Source organism: Alligator sinensis, unplaced genomic scaffold (assembly GCF_000455745.1).
Source record: "Alligator sinensis unplaced genomic scaffold, ASM45574v1 scaffold853_1, whole genome shotgun sequence".
NCBI classification, from domain to species: domain Eukaryota; kingdom Metazoa; phylum Chordata; order Crocodylia; family Alligatoridae; genus Alligator; species Alligator sinensis.
This window is the reverse complement of record NW_005842005.1, coordinates 1,258,908-1,277,189: the sequence shown is the minus strand read 5'-3', so window position 1 is coordinate 1,277,189 and position 18,282 is coordinate 1,258,908. Positions and strand designations below refer to the sequence as shown.

The following is an 18,282-nucleotide window of genomic DNA, read 5'->3' as shown; positions in this document are numbered from 1 at the left end:
CTGCAGGTGATACAGACATGTTCTAAATTAATATACTTGAATTGTCCATTTATACAAATGAAACTGCAATACATGTTACATTTTAATTTTAAGGGAAATGTGCTGTCATCATTGCATTTCTATCAACTGTACCCCATTTCAAATACAAAACATGGAAATTTTCTGCTATCAGATAATGGTATTGCATTATACAAAATATATATATAAACAGTGTACATAAGAAGCAAGATCACTTGGCATGTATGTGAATAAGTATATAGAAATTCTTCCTTCCAACAAGCTACGTAGACTACTGGGTAGTAATGCATCTGAGACTGGAAAATAAACCACCAAATTGTTGAACCTTCTAACTGTGTGTATAATAGAAGAGGCTTAAGCCATCTTCTAATAGAGAACCAAGCTTGGCAATGAAGGGTCTAGAAAAAGGAAGATAATTATGTCCCATTGACTTTAAGTGGAGTTAAGGGACCAAATTACCATTCGATTTCCTGCCTTCTAATTCTTTTCATCATTCTTGCACTGTTCTCTCCTTATTTGTTCCCATGTCCTCTCATTCCACTTCCTTTATTCTCTCCTTCCCTCTCTCACCTTTTCCACCAGACAGTTCTCTACTATTGTCTCTTCTCTCCACAATTTCACTTCCTTTTCTCCTTTATATTTTCCTTTCTACTCCATTAATTTACAACATCATCCACCCAACATATACTTCTAAGTGTCACTATTTCTTTCTAGTTCCTTCTCCATCCCCACTAGGCCTGGGCCCAAGCTCTCTTACCCAGCTCATAGGAGCAATGGGTTAAAATTGAAGGAGCCATGTCATATAAAAACTAGAGGATGTTTCCTAAGAATGATAGCTTTTAGACTATAGCACAATTTCCTGAAGAAAATGGACAATTCACTTGGGGATTTTACAGTTTTACCTGGACAAGACACTAGAAACCAAACTGCAGAAAGCAGTCCCCTGTGTACACTTGCTATTGCTCTTCTCTCTAGTACTGTAGTAAAATAATCATTTTTTTCCTTAGTCCTTTGCATTCTATTCACCTCTTCCCCATGCCTCTTCCTTCCCACTGAATTAGCCTTTCTTCCCCTCTTTGCTGTTCCTTTTCCACAGGCCTCATCTCCCACTAACCACAGAATCACACGGAAGTCAGGCTAAAGAAACTTCCAGAATTCATTTATTCCAACTCCTTGCCTGAGGCAGGATCATCGCTATCCAAACTATCCTATACAAATCCATTGCCTGATCTTCCAAGGTCCCTTCCAGCCCTACAGTCTATGAATCTATCCGCAAGACTATAAAGCCAGTCCTGAGAAAACCACAACACTGTAATCCACTACAGGTAAAGCAAGGGGACCACTGCAGCCAATGCCTGCTGCTGCAAAGTTGTTTAAACACTGAGAGATCCAAGGAAGAGGGCCATGGTTTCCCCTCCTCCACTGCAGAGGAAGACAAAATCTCTCACAGTCCATAGCACTTTACTTAAGATGCACGAGGTTGTTATCTCCATGTGAAGTCACTCCACTTCTCTGCATTTAATCGGAAACTACAGACCCCCTTTACCATTTCAAAGTAGGATGTAGGTCTTCATGACTGTCTATATAGCACTTTGCACAATGGGATCCAAATCCTGATGGGGGGTAAGAGTGGGAGTCTTTTGAGCACTACTGCAATAGCAATTTGAAGAACAATGACGGTGCTGGTTCCACTCTGCAGAAGAGGAGAGGCTTTCAACCCTCAGGAGAGTCCTTTGCTGTATCAAGATAAAGGCAGCAGTTTCTTTAGGCTCATTGAAACCCCTGGAGTTTTGTTAAGTGTGGTGCATAAATTATTACTTTGACCTGATCATAGTCCTACAGTTTGATGAGCTGGCAGTTCCTATTCTTCACAGTTTATTGTCTGTGTAACATCTAAGCAGGGGAGAATTGACAGTCAATCAACACTGAGGCCAGAAGAGGATGACAAATCCTGCTCAGATAACTCTCTCTCAAGTTGAGAGAGAATGTCACAAGAAGCACAAGACCAGAGGATGCACAGCAGGATCCATCCTCAGGTGTTCACATTGCTTCTTCAGGTCCCAGCATACCCATTCATAGAGGCTTGCCCAGCCTCCCGCAACAGCACAATAGAGCCAAGTGATATTTTCTTCTTTTGGTCTCCTTTGCATGTAAAGCAATTCTGCTTAACTTTGTTTTGGGATTTGGGACCAGTCTGGTTAGCAGGAGCGGTGTCAAGAACTGCATGTGTTGCCAGCCATCAGGGCAGGGCAGAAACACCAGATAACAGAGAAGGACAGTGGTGACTAGTCTCTAAGGAGAGTTTAACAGAAACAGAATGAAGCTTAAGTACGGAAGAGAGCTCATTCTGCAGCCCTTGGAAGGTGCTGAGCTCCTTCCCACTGGTTGCTCTGGAAATGGATGTCCCTCAGCACGCTGAAGGGCTGGCTATAGCTGGGAATGTGCAGCATTTTCCTAGAGTCGCAAACTGGCCAACGGGATCATGCCTGAATGAATGAAGCATGTGCTGTTCCTCAAAACCTTTCCATCCAAAGGATGGAATAAAACTAAGGGGCCCTTATTCTTAATCTTTGGTTTCTCTGGACATAGTTCCTGGACAAATTCGTGATGATCACCAAAAATTTACCTTGACAATCCTGTGCTGACAGGTAGACAGACTGCACTGTGATCTACAAAGCTTTTCCTATCTTCAGCTTCCATGATTAAATGAGTATTTTGTCCTCCTAGTTCTTGCTTTGCCCTCATTTTCCAAGCAGTAAAGTACTGTAAGATTAGGTCTGGAAGCATGTAGTCTGTTATCTGCACTGCACTTACCCCACCTGTCACTTCCCCATCCAGACAACTGCACTAGTTCTTTTTTGAAGAGAGCTCACCCCACATTCTATGTTTATTCAGCACTTTAGTTGCTAACTGACTAATTACAGCACAAATAAATTTGTGTTAATGAAGAACAGTAATATTGTTTTGTGGTAACTTGGGGGCAAGTCACTAGCTCAGCACTTACTTCTTTCGTCCATTTTGTAGGGCAGCTTTAAATCCTACCTGTGTGGCTAGAAACAGCTTCCTTCTTTAACACGACTTACTTCTTTCATTTAACAGCACACGGGTGAAGTTACTTAACTGAGATTTCCCTCACACAAGTGAAAGGAAAGTTTCAAGAAATAACACACCTATAAGCACTTCAGTATAATCATCCAATCCTATATTGCTTTCTTTTCTTGAATTCTGAATATCTAACAAAGCAAAACCAATGCACAGTGCCACCAAAAGCAATTCAGCATTGAGAGACTTGCAAATAATTTGGCATAGCATTCAAGGATGTTTATTCCACACAGGCTGCACTATTTGATACATGCTGTACTTGAACAGAAAGCAATAGAAACCAACCACATACATCTATTTAAAAAAAAAAAGCAAGAGCTTTATGTGTTTCACTGCAAAATCAGCATACATAAAAATACAGTCAGAGGTTGTCTAGTGTGGCTTATGGCTCTCCTTCTTTATGTCTACATCACTGCAGAAGGCCACTTCTCTATTTTACACACACTGATTATGAGATTGTTTACTAGTCTGATGATATTCCAGATCAAAAATTAACTTTCTTGCCACCCACCTAATCCTGCAAAACCTTATTTATGTGGCTATGCAAGTGCCTTGCCCAGGATCCAAAATATCCTTGTAATAGGAGCATTACTATACTATTATTATCCATAGGCACAGGGAAATTTTGCTCAATGAGAGACAGTGAGTCAGTGAAGAAGCTGAGACAGAAGCCATCTCTGCTGACTCGAAGTTTAGTCACCTATCCATTGCAGCATGACACACAACAGACTTTAGAGATCCTTCTGGAATATTGTATAATAAAAAGTACCCAAAAGTTCACCTGAGCTGACATGCAAATTATCCAGGATTCCCAGTACTAAGGCACCAAGTTTTATAAAATTACATGAGATGTCAAATTTCATGACACCGCTGCCTATGGAAAAATAAAGTATTTGCTTTATATGCAGCCTATGAGACTGATAAGAGATGAAGAAAGAATAGCCAAAGCCTTACATTGTAAAAACTGTACAAGGAAACAAGCTCAGAAGACATCATGGTAGTGACTGCACAGAGTAGAGCGAAACTCTAACACTTTCACATTGTATCTCTAAAACAGGCCAACAGCTGTATTTCTCATGCCAAATCCTTACTACCTCTATGGACAAATCAAACCACACTTACATGCACTGGATGCATCACAGTTTTGCTGAAAGATGGTACTTACCACCTCCTTCATCAACCTCAAGAGGCTCCTTGTTTCTATCCTCTGCTTCCACAGTGCTGCTTTCCAAATGCACTAGAACATCCTGCTCCCCATCTTCCCTCATGTTATTTCCAGCCTCCTCCCCATCTTCCCTTGTGTTATTTTCTATTGACCCATGTTTGAGTTCCCCATTGATTTCATCTGTGTCTTGGGGCAATGTTTCCATGATACTTTCAGGAAGAGTCTTACTTCCTTCTCTAAATGACACATCCTCTGCTTCCATCTTTCTGGTTTCATCCATTTCCATCTCCTCGTCTGCTTCCATTTCCAAGTTTTCCTCCATTTGCAGTGGTTTGCTGTCCTTGTTCTCTTTTTCACACTGTGCGTATGTTTGATCATCAGAAGTCTTTTCAATATCTTCCTTTTCATTGCCTGCAATATTGTCTTTTGTCTTTTCAGCTTCAGACTCATCTTCACTGCTATATAGGGTACTGCTGGATGAGAAAGGAGATGCAGACTTCCTATCTACAAACAGCAAACAATTTCATTTTATTATTTTTTCATAAAACATTTGTAGTCATTGTTCAGCAGCACCAAGGGCTTGGTCTTCATCTGGCGTAAACCAGGAGTGTTTTGATTTACACTACATGAGGGTCTGCCCAAAAAGTTCCAGCAATTGTACCTAGAGGTATTTAACCTGAAACTATCAAAAGGCATGCATTTAATCAAAAGCTAGTTAATGCTTTTTCTGATCATGTAATGAAATCATTCCATAAATGTGTCTAAGAGCAGGTAGGTCTTACATTACCACAAAAGTTTCACAATAGGAATGTGCTAAAGTGCTCTTAGTATTTCAATGAATCTACTAGAACACCTTTGGAGATCAAACAGAGAGCAATACCATAGCACAGGGGTAAGCAACATTTTTGGGCAGAGTGACAAAAACACCCGCAACCCTGTCTTGTAGGATGTTGGTGTGCCGGGGAAGATGGCAGGATGCTGCAAGGGGCCTGTATGCTGTGAGCAGCCCAGGCTCTGTGGCGTGCAGCAGGGGCCTACCCAGAGCTGGCCGGCTGTGGCAGGCAGCCAGGAGGCTGCAAGCAGCTGCACCGGAGTCCACAGAGCCCCAGCCCAGCTCGTTGCCTGCAGTGGGTACATGAACACCTCGAGGTGGATGGTGGGGAAGGGGCTAGGGTTGCACTGCCACAAAAAGGATTGGGCCCCTCACGGTTGCCCCACCTTCTGTCCCGAGGCATGCGTGCCAAGCAAAACGCCTTTGCATGCCATGGTCTGGCACATGTGTTGGGGGTTTCCAACTCCTGCCATAGCACATTAAACCTTGCTATTTGCAGTGCAGTCCTGTTATTCTGACATTCTTTCTGTGTCTGAAAAAATGTTCACTGTAATTCTGCGAATTTTCTAAATACCTCTCTGAGATACGTTGAAAATTCCTGTACAATTTTTAAAATAAAACCAAAATATACAAATTGCACGTATAACACCAATTAACTTCGGTAGAACTTGGGATGTGGCGTTTCAGTATAGAATCTGACCTGAAATTAATATAATGCTTGGCAAAAGGGACAGATTTTCAGCCCAGTTAACAAGCCTTCCATTCATCCACAGAATTGGTATAAGGGATGCGGGATATTGAAAGCCTTCCCACAAAACTTCCCCAAGGGCCTCATCTGTGTTCTAGAAAGGCCTTTATTGCCATCAAGGTAGCTGGTCAGATGGGTATCCCAGCCTTCTCCTGTCCACTGAGATAGACAGTTAGTACCATTGTGATGTTATCCTGTCTATTAGGATTTGATCAGAAAAATTTTCAACAGATATTCTGCTGAACAGCTAACACAGGGTTAGGCTCGCAATCACTTCCAGGCTGTACTGGATTTGAAGCTGCAACTTAGAGATCAACGGTTTAGAATGACTTCAGCCACTAGACTCCCTGAGAACACTGCAATTTCGAAAAAAATCAAGAACATATATAGGCCAGCTGGAGCAAAGGGAGGCTCATACAATCAGATAAATAGTTCGGATTTCTAGGAGAACTGGTCAATGATACTTTACAATTTATTCATAGACTTACAGTCCACAAGGATTTGAATGTTCTTTTTATGCCTGACCTGTAACATTACATACAAAAATAAGGCCTTAGGTTTCTCAACTGTTAAAAAAATTGTATGAAAGTTGAAATTCAACCCTCTGTTAAACCTGCACAACTTATTATATTCAGGTGCTATGGTGATGAGTGCAATATAAATGCTGAGATGAGATGAAATAAAGTAAGATGAGATTTCCTCCCCGCTGTGTTATATATAAATGGTAAACTCCTGGTCCTGTTACTATTATTACCATATAGCACTTGGATTACAGGAGCATCTCGGAACCTCAACAAGAGCGGGATTTCACTGTGCTGGTTACTGTACAAATGCACAATCCTTGCTCCTAATAGCTTGCAGTCTAAGTACATGCTTAACTTTAAGCAAGTGAATAGTCCCACTGAATTCAAAGTTCAGTCTCTGCCCAGTGTTTGCTCATGGCCCAGATAACTTCAAGACAAAGTACAGAGCCCATTTTGGTTAGGGCAGAGGAGAGGGGAAGTAACGGTAACAGTCATACAAACACATTGATATGTAAGTTACTATGTGGGTCATTTATGTTCCCAGGATTTTGTTACGTCAGCAAGAGTTTTGCTACTAGCACTATACCGAAAAGGAGATATTTATTGTAAATGACCAAAGAAAAACAGTGAACTAGCAGAGACAGTCTGTTCAATGTAAGAAGCATACAGAACATGAACATACTTTAGTCATGGAAAATTTGAAAAATAGGGAAAAATCACTTTGTGATAAAGCAATAAGCACAACAAGGAGAAACTAACAAGGCTACATTTTATAAGCTTCTTTTCTCTGCATATGTATCCTTAAAAAAGCTTAAATATAAAATATTCAAAGTAGGGTGGCCTAAAATTAGGCACCTGTTTCCATAGTTAGAGACTTAAATCAGCCCCCTGCTTCCAGATGTTTTGCATGCCCAAGGAAATTAGCAGCTGCAGCTGTTCAGAAACTTTGAAAATTAAGTCATTTAGGCACCTAAATATCAAAATTCAAATGCCTAAATTTAATCAACACATTTAAGAATGCTGGAATTAGTTTAAAGACTAAAAAACCTTGTTATATTCCACATTTACCTGGAAACCCAAAGAAAGTAATAACTTACCAGTATATCCAATATTGTTGCCTACAAAAGATTAATGTTTTTTGTGGTTACAACCAAATAGATGTGCTGATGGAATCTAGGCGCCATTTTCAAACAAATTCAATATTTTATTAGTGCATCCCTTACTACAGATGCTAGAGGATGAGAGTAAAAATGCAGGGACTTGGCAACTCATCCCTGGTAGCTGCATGCCCTGCCTGTTCAGGAGTGAATATGATTTTTAAACCAGTTGGATAAAAGGGAAGGCCTAAGACTGTGTTGTTAAAAGATACTATCACTGAAGAATTCCCGGTACTGTATTACTAAAGAGCTGACTTTCCTCCTTTGACACCTTTGGAATACAGAACCCACTCTTGGAGACTAAGTTATATTGAGGGCCAACATTTTATTTTAGACAATGCTGGTTATTAATAATGCATTTAGCACCACATTTGGAAACACACAAAATGTTTCAAAGTGGAGCAGTTAATAGAGGGAACTCAGCAAACAACACTTCATATTCTGTTGAAAGTTCACCTTGTCCACCACCCCTACCACTAACTGAGGGATTCTTCAAGGCGTACTAGAGCAGCAGTTTTCTTTTGAAGCACCTTACATTCTATCAATCACCATCTTCAGGACTCAAGCAATCCTAGCGGTTGTATCTACCCACAGGGTCAGATCCAGGGGGATGAGGCCATGATGGTTGCACCCTCCTTCCACTCCTTCCTCCTGCCACAGTTGCTGTCCCCAGATAACCAGGAGCAGGGGAAAGCCCAGATCCACTCCTGGCTCACTCCAAGCAGGGCCTGTGCGGAGTGGTTTCACAGTGCCAGGCTTGACAAGAGACAATGGTGGCAACAGGCAAGTTTCCTGCTACTGAACCTGTTCACTGACATTCCCCCGTGTCCTCCACTGGCTAAGACCAGGTGCTGGAAGGAGGAACCCAGGCCCCTCCACCACCACTGTCCTTGGTTGACACAGGAGTGGGAAGAGACCCAGTGCTGCTCCTGCCCTGTTCCAGGTGCAGAGCGTGGTTGCATGGGGTTCTGGGCTCAGCTGGGGACAGCAGCAACAACACACAGGTTCCTCCTTCCAGCATCTGCTCCTGGCTAGCATAGACACCTAACATGGTGTTAGGCAGGGAAAAGGCAGTGGCGGAAGAAACCTGTACTCTGCCACTGCTGTCCCCAGCAAACCACACAACCATCCCCACAGCTCCTGGCTGGCGCAGGCCAGGAACAGTGGATTTGGTAGGGACGGTAGCAGTGATGGGTAGGTTACCACCTTCATGCACTTTATCCTTGACTCCCCATGTCCCGCACCAGCCCAGGGGCTCCAGTCATGGTCTGAGGGGTGGTGTGCTACATCCCCCTTTAGAAAATCCTGGATCTGCCCACATCATACACAAGGACAAAAGGGAGAACCTCCATGAAAGCAACCTCAACTTCCTCACAACATGTCAGCAGTATGCCAGTATTAGTTAAAACATAAAAACATACAGCCTAAGACTAAGGAATAACACTAATCTAGTTTGGGCCCAACTCCTGGATCTAGAAAGTTCAGTCTGGTGCAGAAGATAAGAAAGGGAACAAAGAGGGGTGCATGCCAGCTAGGAATGGCTAGAATTCAGCAGTGTTTGTGGCCATGCCACCTACACTAGATGGGACCAGAAACAAGTTGTCACTGAACCAGCTCTATATGAGCCAAAGCACACAACCAGTTAGGGGAGCTTAATTATCTCTTTTTAACACTACGATGCCATGAAGGGACAGGATACAGCTTATGGCAAAAGGTGTCCAAGTGTCTGAGACATGCAGATGCACAAAAAATTATTTGGGCACAATACTTCTTGGACCAGGATGGTGAGTTCTCTTTATAGAACACTGAGGATTGACCTCAGGACAATGTATTCATTTCTAGGCTTCTCTGTTACTGATAACAGGGAAGAACAAGAAAAATGGATAGAGACATTAGAAGGATTTAATTACAAGGAAAGACTGAAAGAACCAAATGCGTATAACTTGGGCAACAATGGCTCAAGAGATATGCTACCCATCTACACAAATTTGGAAGCACAAACATCAGGAAGGAAGAATTGTTGTAACTAATAATAATGGTGTTAGATTATGAAAAAAATATTTTTCGCAATGAATACCCTTAAAAATACCCCACTGATGAGATCTATCAGATATTAGAATAGTCTCCCAAAAGATTGATTTAAGTTTTATGTCTTTAGCAATTTAAAACCAGATTAGACAAATGACTAGTAAATATCATCATCCACTGAAAATTTTCCATAAAAAATTAAACATTTTTTCAGACTGACAAGCACTTTGCAATCAAAACAAATATCCCCCTCCCCCAAAAAATTCTAAGCAAACATTTTTACATTTTAGAGCAATGCTGTTTCATATCAATGGGTAACAAACAACTTTCTCATGCTTTTCTTTCATGTCCTTCTTTGTTTTATCCAAGTGAAAAAATGTAAAAAGATGTTTTCCCACACAAAAATAATCAAATATTTTTATATATACAAGATAAAAATTATCACTGAGAAAAAGGAAAAAAAAGTCTTCTACCTTTCAACAGATTTTTTGTTAACTAAACTATTTTTTTTTTCAACCAGTCCTAGTGAAAATGCTGCTACCCATATTAACTTTTCATCAGTTCTTCCTATGGCAACTTGAGGTTCGTGAGTCAACTACTGTTTCAAAGTTATTGGAGATGACTTTTCACCTCAATAAGTAGCAGCTCAGTCTTGTAGATAAAAGGTGCAGAGTTCAAACCCAACATGATCTGTCTGAGAGTATAGTTACAGTTCTATAGGAAGCCATCCTTATAGACAGGATACAGGGACAGAACAGACCAGAGTACATAGCAGATAGACAGGATACAGGGGAAATCTCTTATTTCCTAATTTATGTAATCCCATGTTTTCCAAGTTGATAAATATGACAAGGTACATGAGAACTTAAATAAGTTGTATGTAATGGGTTAGATCAGAATTTGACTTGATATGTCTAATATGTAACTGCAAAAAGTAAATATTCTTTCAGTGTATAAAGCCTTTTTGTAGATGTTTTAGTTATAGAGCTTGGCTTGACTTGGGATTTTTTTAACTTCCCAGCTCTCTCTCACTTCTTTTTTAGTAGTAGCTATCTAAATTGATCACAAAACAGTATCCCCATCTGTAGTCTCTATTAACATTCTGCTTTCTTGCCCAGAAGTCTTCATATCACTTATTGCTGATGATCACAATACATTCTCAATGGGTGAATCAGTGCCTGGAGTACTTACAAAAAACACAGTAAGAAAAGTCATCTTGCTCTAAAAGGATTAAGAACAAATCTCACATACCATTCCTGAGAAGGATTCTTCTTTTCTTACCAGTCTTACAGCATTATATTTGCCATGCTGAGTAGCACAAGAGCATTCATCAAATAGATCAGCTTCAATTGTTAGATGGAGCTGAAAGTTTCCATACTTTTCACAAAAGTAACATATTTTGTAACTTCTTGCCCTCTTGAGGCAAGTGTCATCAAGGCTAAACTAAGCCTAGCCAGACAATCAAAGCCAGCTAGTTAATCATGTACAATAGAAGGATTTGCTGACGCCCGAGTTCAGTATCCCACAATGTCAGCTTCTATTTTATATCGTTGAAGAGGTACCTTGTACGTTGAAAAGTTGACTCTTTGCCAGCACTCACTTCTAATAAACACTACCTTTCATTTCAATAGCAAGAGAGCCTGGCTTGAGCAAAGTATTGCTAGATAGCCCTGTAAAAACCAAAGCTGTATTCATCACAGGGAAGTTGGCAAAACCAGCTGAGGATCTGTGATGCTAGTCAAGTAATGGATTTCGGTATATAATAATCCCTTCCTACGGCAGGCTTTTAGTTCTTCAAGACTAGAAAATGTTCAGAACTGGTTTGGATCCCACAGCAGTGAAATTTCACAAGGGGTTTAATCTTATTCCAGCTGTTTGTTACCTCTGCACTTAGGCAGAAGAGTGGGATCTTGTTCCCCTCTCCTCACACCCTTGAAATGCTTCTGTTTACATGGAAGATGAAGGAGTGCTCCTCCTCCCTGCTTTCTTGTCATTGAGGATTAAGGGTAAGATGATGGTGTGTTACCAAAGTAGACACATCAATGGATTTTCAGAAATTTGAGCTGAGTGATTAGGATTGCATTTTGGTGCCTACATCTACTTAAACATCTAATAGGCAGGATAGGATTTGACCCAAGCTGTTTTGGCAAGATTTCAGCCCATACTCATAAAATTTTCCAAGTGTCAACTGATTTCCAGAGATTTCTTCCACCTTGAATAATAGAAATCTCTTGTAGGAGACCTGTTATTTTTCAGAGATGTTGGCAGCCCTCTAGTCAGGAGTGCTCTTGGCTTCAGAATTCAGGAGTTCAAATCCGAATTCCCTGCAAATCCACAAGGAACCAGAACTCATGGAAGAGGTGATATCTTCTACTAGCTACCACGAGTTCTGATTCCTTTTGCCTCTAGACCAATACAACTACACCCTGGATCCCTGAAAATCCAAGTTCTAGTACAGGCCCCAAATTGCGAGACCCAAGTGCATATGACAGCCCATGGTCTGCTGGTGCTAAATAAAATGATGGAGCTCTCTCAGACTTTCCACTCTCAGTATATATGTATGTCAGGGTAGATGTGAATGTTGTTGACAACTGTTTCCACATCTATAGGGAAAAGCCAGCTAGAACTGGGAATACAGAGTGGATACATTTGCAGCACAAACTGCCAAAAAAGTAATGCTCTCTAACAAGTCTTCCTAACTTCCCACTTCCCACCCACTTTCAGCATTTATTTGGTTATTCATTTTGATGTACAGAAGTGTCCCGAGGGCACCCATCCTGTGTTTGGGTACCAGTTCCATAGTGCAACTCCAGCAGCAAATATAAAGGCAATAATAAAAGAAAATAAAACAACTTGCCAGTTCTCAATCCATCCATTCCCCATAAGCCTGGGAGAAAAACATGATGAGAAGGTTAACAGTGTCTTGTGGATCAAATAAGAAATGGAGAACTCCTCCAGGAATACACCCTGCCAACACGTCTGTGTGGGAAACCACAGCCAACCCTCTGAGAAAGTAATGGCACTAATACAGCTAAGATGATGAGAGATGCAGAGAGACCCCTGCCTGGTGCAATGCATAATGGCATGTTGATGGGATGACAGAAGCAGCCACGAGGCTACCAGAAAAATTATTCAGATTGAAACAGCAGTGGGTATAAATGGCTTAACTAAGTAGCTGAGTTACTTCAGAAAGAGAAAACAAAGCAAGCATTAGAAAGCAGATAACTTGATGAAAAGTGTTACTGGTGTACTGTCAAGCAGTAGGCGATGAACCAAGATGGCTGGTCTTTTTATTTCATTGGCCCCTTGTGCTAAACATGCTCATTTTATGTATCTAATGGCTTCCCAGTGTCCCTTTTTCTGCTTTTTTTCCCTGTAGAGAAAGAAATATTAACTCAATGAGCTGTGGTCCATATAACTATTGACCGCCATGAACAAAGAGGAGTCCACTAACAGTATTTCAGTAAAGAGTCTCACAGCTAACTGATACGTCTGATCATTCTACCGAAAATAATTTCTCACTGGGGATCCAGGAGGAAGTCTTTAATTACTATCCCACAGGATCAGTGAAGAGGTGTATTTAAAACTGATTAAAAATAGAAAAAAATCAGAGCGCCTTATTTATTTGTATGGTAAGGAGTGCTGGTTCGGGGCTGGCCAGGAAATACAGTTTCTGCTACTATAATTCATTTAGTTTAATTAACATCTACAGTTAAAGCAAAGCAATTTAAAAATTAGTTTAATGGATGTAATGTAATTACCTGTACATCCTGTTGGAAGCATATTGTCAATGAGAGGAACAGCAGATATTCTTTAACAGCCATATCATGCCCTCAATTATGCACACAACTAAGAGTGTTAATATACTTCAACTGGTTAGAGATTCCAGAGTTAGTGGAAACACCTAACTGAACTTTAGCAATAGCTGTGTGGTTGGGGTTGCAATACTTAAGAGCAAAATGAGAAGCATTTTAATTTAGGAAGAACCAAGGAGGAGTGCAGTATTAGCAGTCCCTCTCTACACTCAAATATTTTCACTTGATCATTATAAAGGATACAGTTCAAGGGGCAACTGATTTGGTCACAAGAAACCTGATTATGCCACATACCAATAAGCAGGAAAAATATGTTTTAAATACATCTATGTCATTGTCCAGGAATCAGCAAATTAATTATTCCTGATTATTGAGGGGGAGAAATTAAAATATATTTTAATCATTAGAATGATTTTATACACAGATGTATTTCAAACCTGAGATAAGTTTCTGTTGGCTTTTATAGTTTCTATAAAAACACTGCATCTTTCTCACAGCTGCAACTTTTTCACAAATAGCTGCTTCATCTACTTCACCTAGAAATACAAACATGAAAGTAATGTTTACATTTAATTTGGGGAAATAGTTTACATATTAGGACTGCCAAAAGTAAGGAATATTAATATGGAAATTTTATGAGACCAGTAATTGGTGAACTCCTGAAGTATTATGAAAAACAATAGGTACCTAAGTCATATCAGCATTAGAGAAAAAAACAACCCATCAAGGATGAAACGTAGAAGGAAGAAGAAAACCAAACCACTGCTTCAGCCACAAAGATAAAAACCAAAATGCAGGCAGTTCATTTTTTGCTCATTCACCAGCTTCTGGAATTTTCCTCCAGTTTGTTTAATATATTGAAAATTGCTTGCCAGTGTCTAGTAGACTATTTATAAAAATGTGTAGCTTGCAATATTAAGGTCATAATTATTTACATCAGGGATGCTGATTCAGAAAGCTGAGGTTACAGAAAAGGTTACTTTTACTACTAAAATAAATTCTACATCATTTTAGTCTTCCTTCGTCAATAATTATCCTGGGTGCTGCATTTTGAAGGTTTGGGGCTTGACAGATTGAACAGTTCAACACACCAGACCAGCTTGGCTCTTGTCACTGCTTATGAGCTCAGTTTGGATTGAGACCCTAAAAATCTCCACATCACTTGGGAGATGAGAGTGGCATCAACGTTTCAGTCGGTGAACCATGGCTTAGCAGACAGCAAGAAGGATGTGCCATTTCCACAAGAAACATTGTGCCAAGGTCCTAACCACTTATAATCATTGATAGTGGCACTTCTCAGACAAATTGAAGTGCTAACTTGGTGTCTTCACCAAATTCCACCCAAAGGAGCACAGCCCCAAATGGTATAAATGATCATGGCTCCACTGCAGTAAATGAGGCTATAACCATTTACTTCAGACGAGGATCTTTCTGAAGCATCTACTGTTATTTTGTCAAGGAACTAGATCTCTATTTCTGAATTTGAACTGTTCTGCAGTCTTTGCTATGAGCTGTTAAAACAAGTGCTGCATTGCACTCCAGAGCTGACTACATTTCAAGTGGTAGGTTTTAAGAGATTTACATCAGAGGTGTTGCTAGGTATAATTAATATGGAAGATCCTCAGATGAATGGCACCCTGTCAGTATAAAGTATTTTATAATGCTGTAGCATTGTTAATAACATGCCCTTTTCTCCTTTCTCTTCACCCATACATGCAACTTCAGAGCTGGAGTAATTTCTCCTAATTTAATGTATCCCGTGAAGAGGGATGAAAGGTCTCAAAAAACAGGACTAATGCAGGTAAAAAGGGAAGAATCTGACACGTGCCTTTAACTCTTGGTTTGCTCTACAAATTGTTACCAGTGGGTTTCTTCAAGACAGTAGGGTAAGTGTGCTGCCAAAACAGGAGCCGTGGCTCTCTAACAGGTTGTGCAGCAGCTCAGCAGGCTGTGGGTACTTTGTGCTGGATATACATGTCACATCAATGACAGAACTTAATGTGTACCCTGGTGTCAATGCAGGCTAGATGGACATTACAGGGCATGTGCAAAATGTAAAACATGGATTAGGTCAACTAATCAGAGCCACATTAATAAATGACAACTAACCTTGTTTACCCTCCTTTGAATCACTGTCGGAGTATCCATCACTTTCATCTTTCTCACTGTCAGAGGCCTTCTCCAATGAGCTTTTACTCTCCTTTTCATGGTTTAAATTATCTTTTTCATCTTCTGTGGGTGACTTTGACATTCCATTCATTTGATCATCAGCCTGTCCTTCTTCATTAACTTCTTCATCTGATTTCTCTTCATCTGCTTCAAAATCTTCATCATACTCTGAAATAAAAGAACTCTACCATGAGACAGAAAATGGAATTTGTAACTATTTAAAGTTCTTATTAACCAGGGAGAAGTTAACTCCATTAACCCTCTTTTTTCCTTTACCTGTTCTCTTTTTTTTTTTTTTTTACAACAATAAATGACTGAGACCACAAACAGGGATTGTAAGCGGGGAGGGTGCGTGTGTGTGTGTGTGTGTGTGAGAAATTATACCTCCGCAATACATTATGGATAATTTCACACACACACACACACACACACACGCACGCGCGTGTGCAAAGAAACTGTATAAAGCTACTAACTGTTCCAAAATGAGTCTTTCATATGTAAAAAATAAAATCAACAAAGCTGTAAGTTTGGAGAAAGACGAAGACAGAAAGGTAAGAATAGCATATAAAAGGAAAAGACTCCCAATACAGGAATCTTATTGCAAGGAAAATAAATCTAAGCAGTGCATCAAGCAGCAGAAAGATAAAATGTTGTATGTGGAAAGTAAGATAAATGTGGATTGACATGGCTAATTAGCAAAAATGTGCCTTACAAAAATAATTAATTAATTAAATCCAGCTAAAACGCACTGCAGAGGAATGCTCTGATTACCATACAGTTCCTTCAAGTATGTTAATCTGGTTCCAAGGTGAAATCCTAGCAGAACTGAAGCTTATGGAAAAAATCCCATTTAGATTTCAGTGCAAACCAAATATCCCAGATTTCATCTTTTACTGGGAAGCTGAAAGCTAAGGGTGATTAGTAAGATTTGATAGCAGGGTTTTGTACATATATGTAGTTCAGAATTTAAATGTATGTGTGCATTACAGAATACTTCCCACTCCACCCAGAAATGGCCTACCTTTTTTCCTGAAAACCAGAGTATATGCAGAACCTTTCTATAATACAGTCTTTACATTCCAGCAACTAATTTGCTGCACATCCACCAGAGAAGCAACAAAACCATATCATGAAAGAGAACTGTCACAGATGACACACTCCAGCTGTCCCTCCAAGCCATAATTTCTCACCTTTCAAATTTAATTGTTCACCTCTGTTTCTTTCCACCAATGTTTTTAAAATGTTGAAGTGACAAACTGCCCAAGAGAGAAGTGAAGAGTATCTGATGCAGAACCAATTAGGCAAACAAACAATTATCCATACAATGAGAATTAAGGAAATAAGCAGACTTATTTTCTATATTCAAATCAATTGAGATTCCAGCAGCATGCGTGGCAGCAAGGCCTTCTCAGGTAATTGTCAGAGAGGTGTCCACCTCCCAGAGGGGAGAAAGCTTTATTAATCACAAAACTGCATACATGATGAGTAATGAGAAAGCTACGCAATAGAGCAGAAAAATCAGAAAAGGGAAAATAGGAATAGAAAGCAGGGAGAAAAAAATATATTTATGAAGAAAGAACATGGTCTGTTATGAAAATGATGACTTTATTAAATTAAAAGTGAATGAACAAAACAGGAGATGCTAACAATTTCTTCATAAATGGATAGATGGCATATGACAAACAAGTAGATAGAGTAGACATTTGTCTTAGGTTACACAACACAAGAGGAATACATGAAAGGACACTGACCATGAGGTAGACAGGTTTATCTGACTCTATTCAGATAACTTTAAATGTTCTTCCACAAGCAAGAATAACTGATGAGGATATATTATACTTAAGACTTAATTTTCTATATTTGACTTTAGAAAATTTTAGAGAGGAGATATTTTAACAGAACAAAAATGACCTTGCAAAATGAAAAACAGAAATAAATACAAGTAAAATAAATTTAATAGATTTCATAGACATTAGGGCTGGAAGGGACCTCGGAAGATCATCGAGTCCAGCCCCCTGCCCAAAGGGCAGGAAGTCAGCTGGGGTCATAGGATCCCAGCAAGATGAGCATCCAGTTTGCTCTTGAAGGTGTTCAATGAAGGCGCTTGAACCACCTCCGGTGGCAGGCTGTTCCAGACCTTGGGGGCTCGGACAGTAAAGAAATTCTTCCTTATGTCCAGCCTGAAACGGTCTTGTAGTAGTTTATGACCATTCGACCTAGTCATCATCCCTTGGGGCGCTCTGGTGAACAAACGTTCCCCCAGATACTGGTGGTCACCCCTGATAAACTTATAGGTGGCCATCAGATCACCCCTGAGCCTGCGCTTTTTCAGGCTAAAGAGCCCCAGGGCTCTCAGCCTGTCATCGTAGGGTCTGCTTCCCTGACCTCTGATCATGTGCGTGGCTCTTCTCTGCACTCTCTCAAGCTTCTCCACATCCTTTTTGAATTGTGGAGCCCAAAACTGGACGCAGTACTCCAGCTGCGGCCTCACCAAGGCCGAGTACAAGGGGAGAATGATGTCCCGGGATTTGCTTGAGAAGCATCTATGGATGCAAGCCAGCGTTTTGGTCGCTTTACTAGCTGCAGCATCGCATTGCAGGCTCATGTTCATCTTGTGGTCAATGATGACCCCCAAGTCATCTGTAAAGCAGTGATTTTCAGTCAGGGTGCCATAGTACCTTGGGGTGCCTTGAGATTCTTTCAAGGGTGCCATGGAGTGCCATA

At 40.3% G+C, this 18,282-nt stretch overlaps 1 protein-coding gene across 3 annotated transcripts in view; it reads right to left on the bottom strand.

Annotated features, from left to right (window-relative positions):
* The window catches only part of ERICH3 (glutamate rich 3), an 81,429-nt gene that overhangs the window by 18,017 nt on the left and 45,130 nt on the right, over positions 1-18,282 (bottom strand). For 2 of the 3 annotated variants that reach the window (XM_025201826.1, XM_025201827.1), the window contains exons 11-12: positions 15,499-15,726; positions 13,827-13,925 (exon numbers count right to left, since the gene is read on the bottom strand). In XM_025201826.1, coding sequence (XP_025057611.1) covers positions 13,827-13,925; positions 15,499-15,726 — 327 coding nt within the window. Of the gene's footprint in view, positions 1-4,285; positions 4,790-13,826; positions 13,926-15,498; positions 15,727-18,282 lie in introns of all 3 variants that reach the window. The other variant, XM_025201828.1, reaches the window with a different exon arrangement.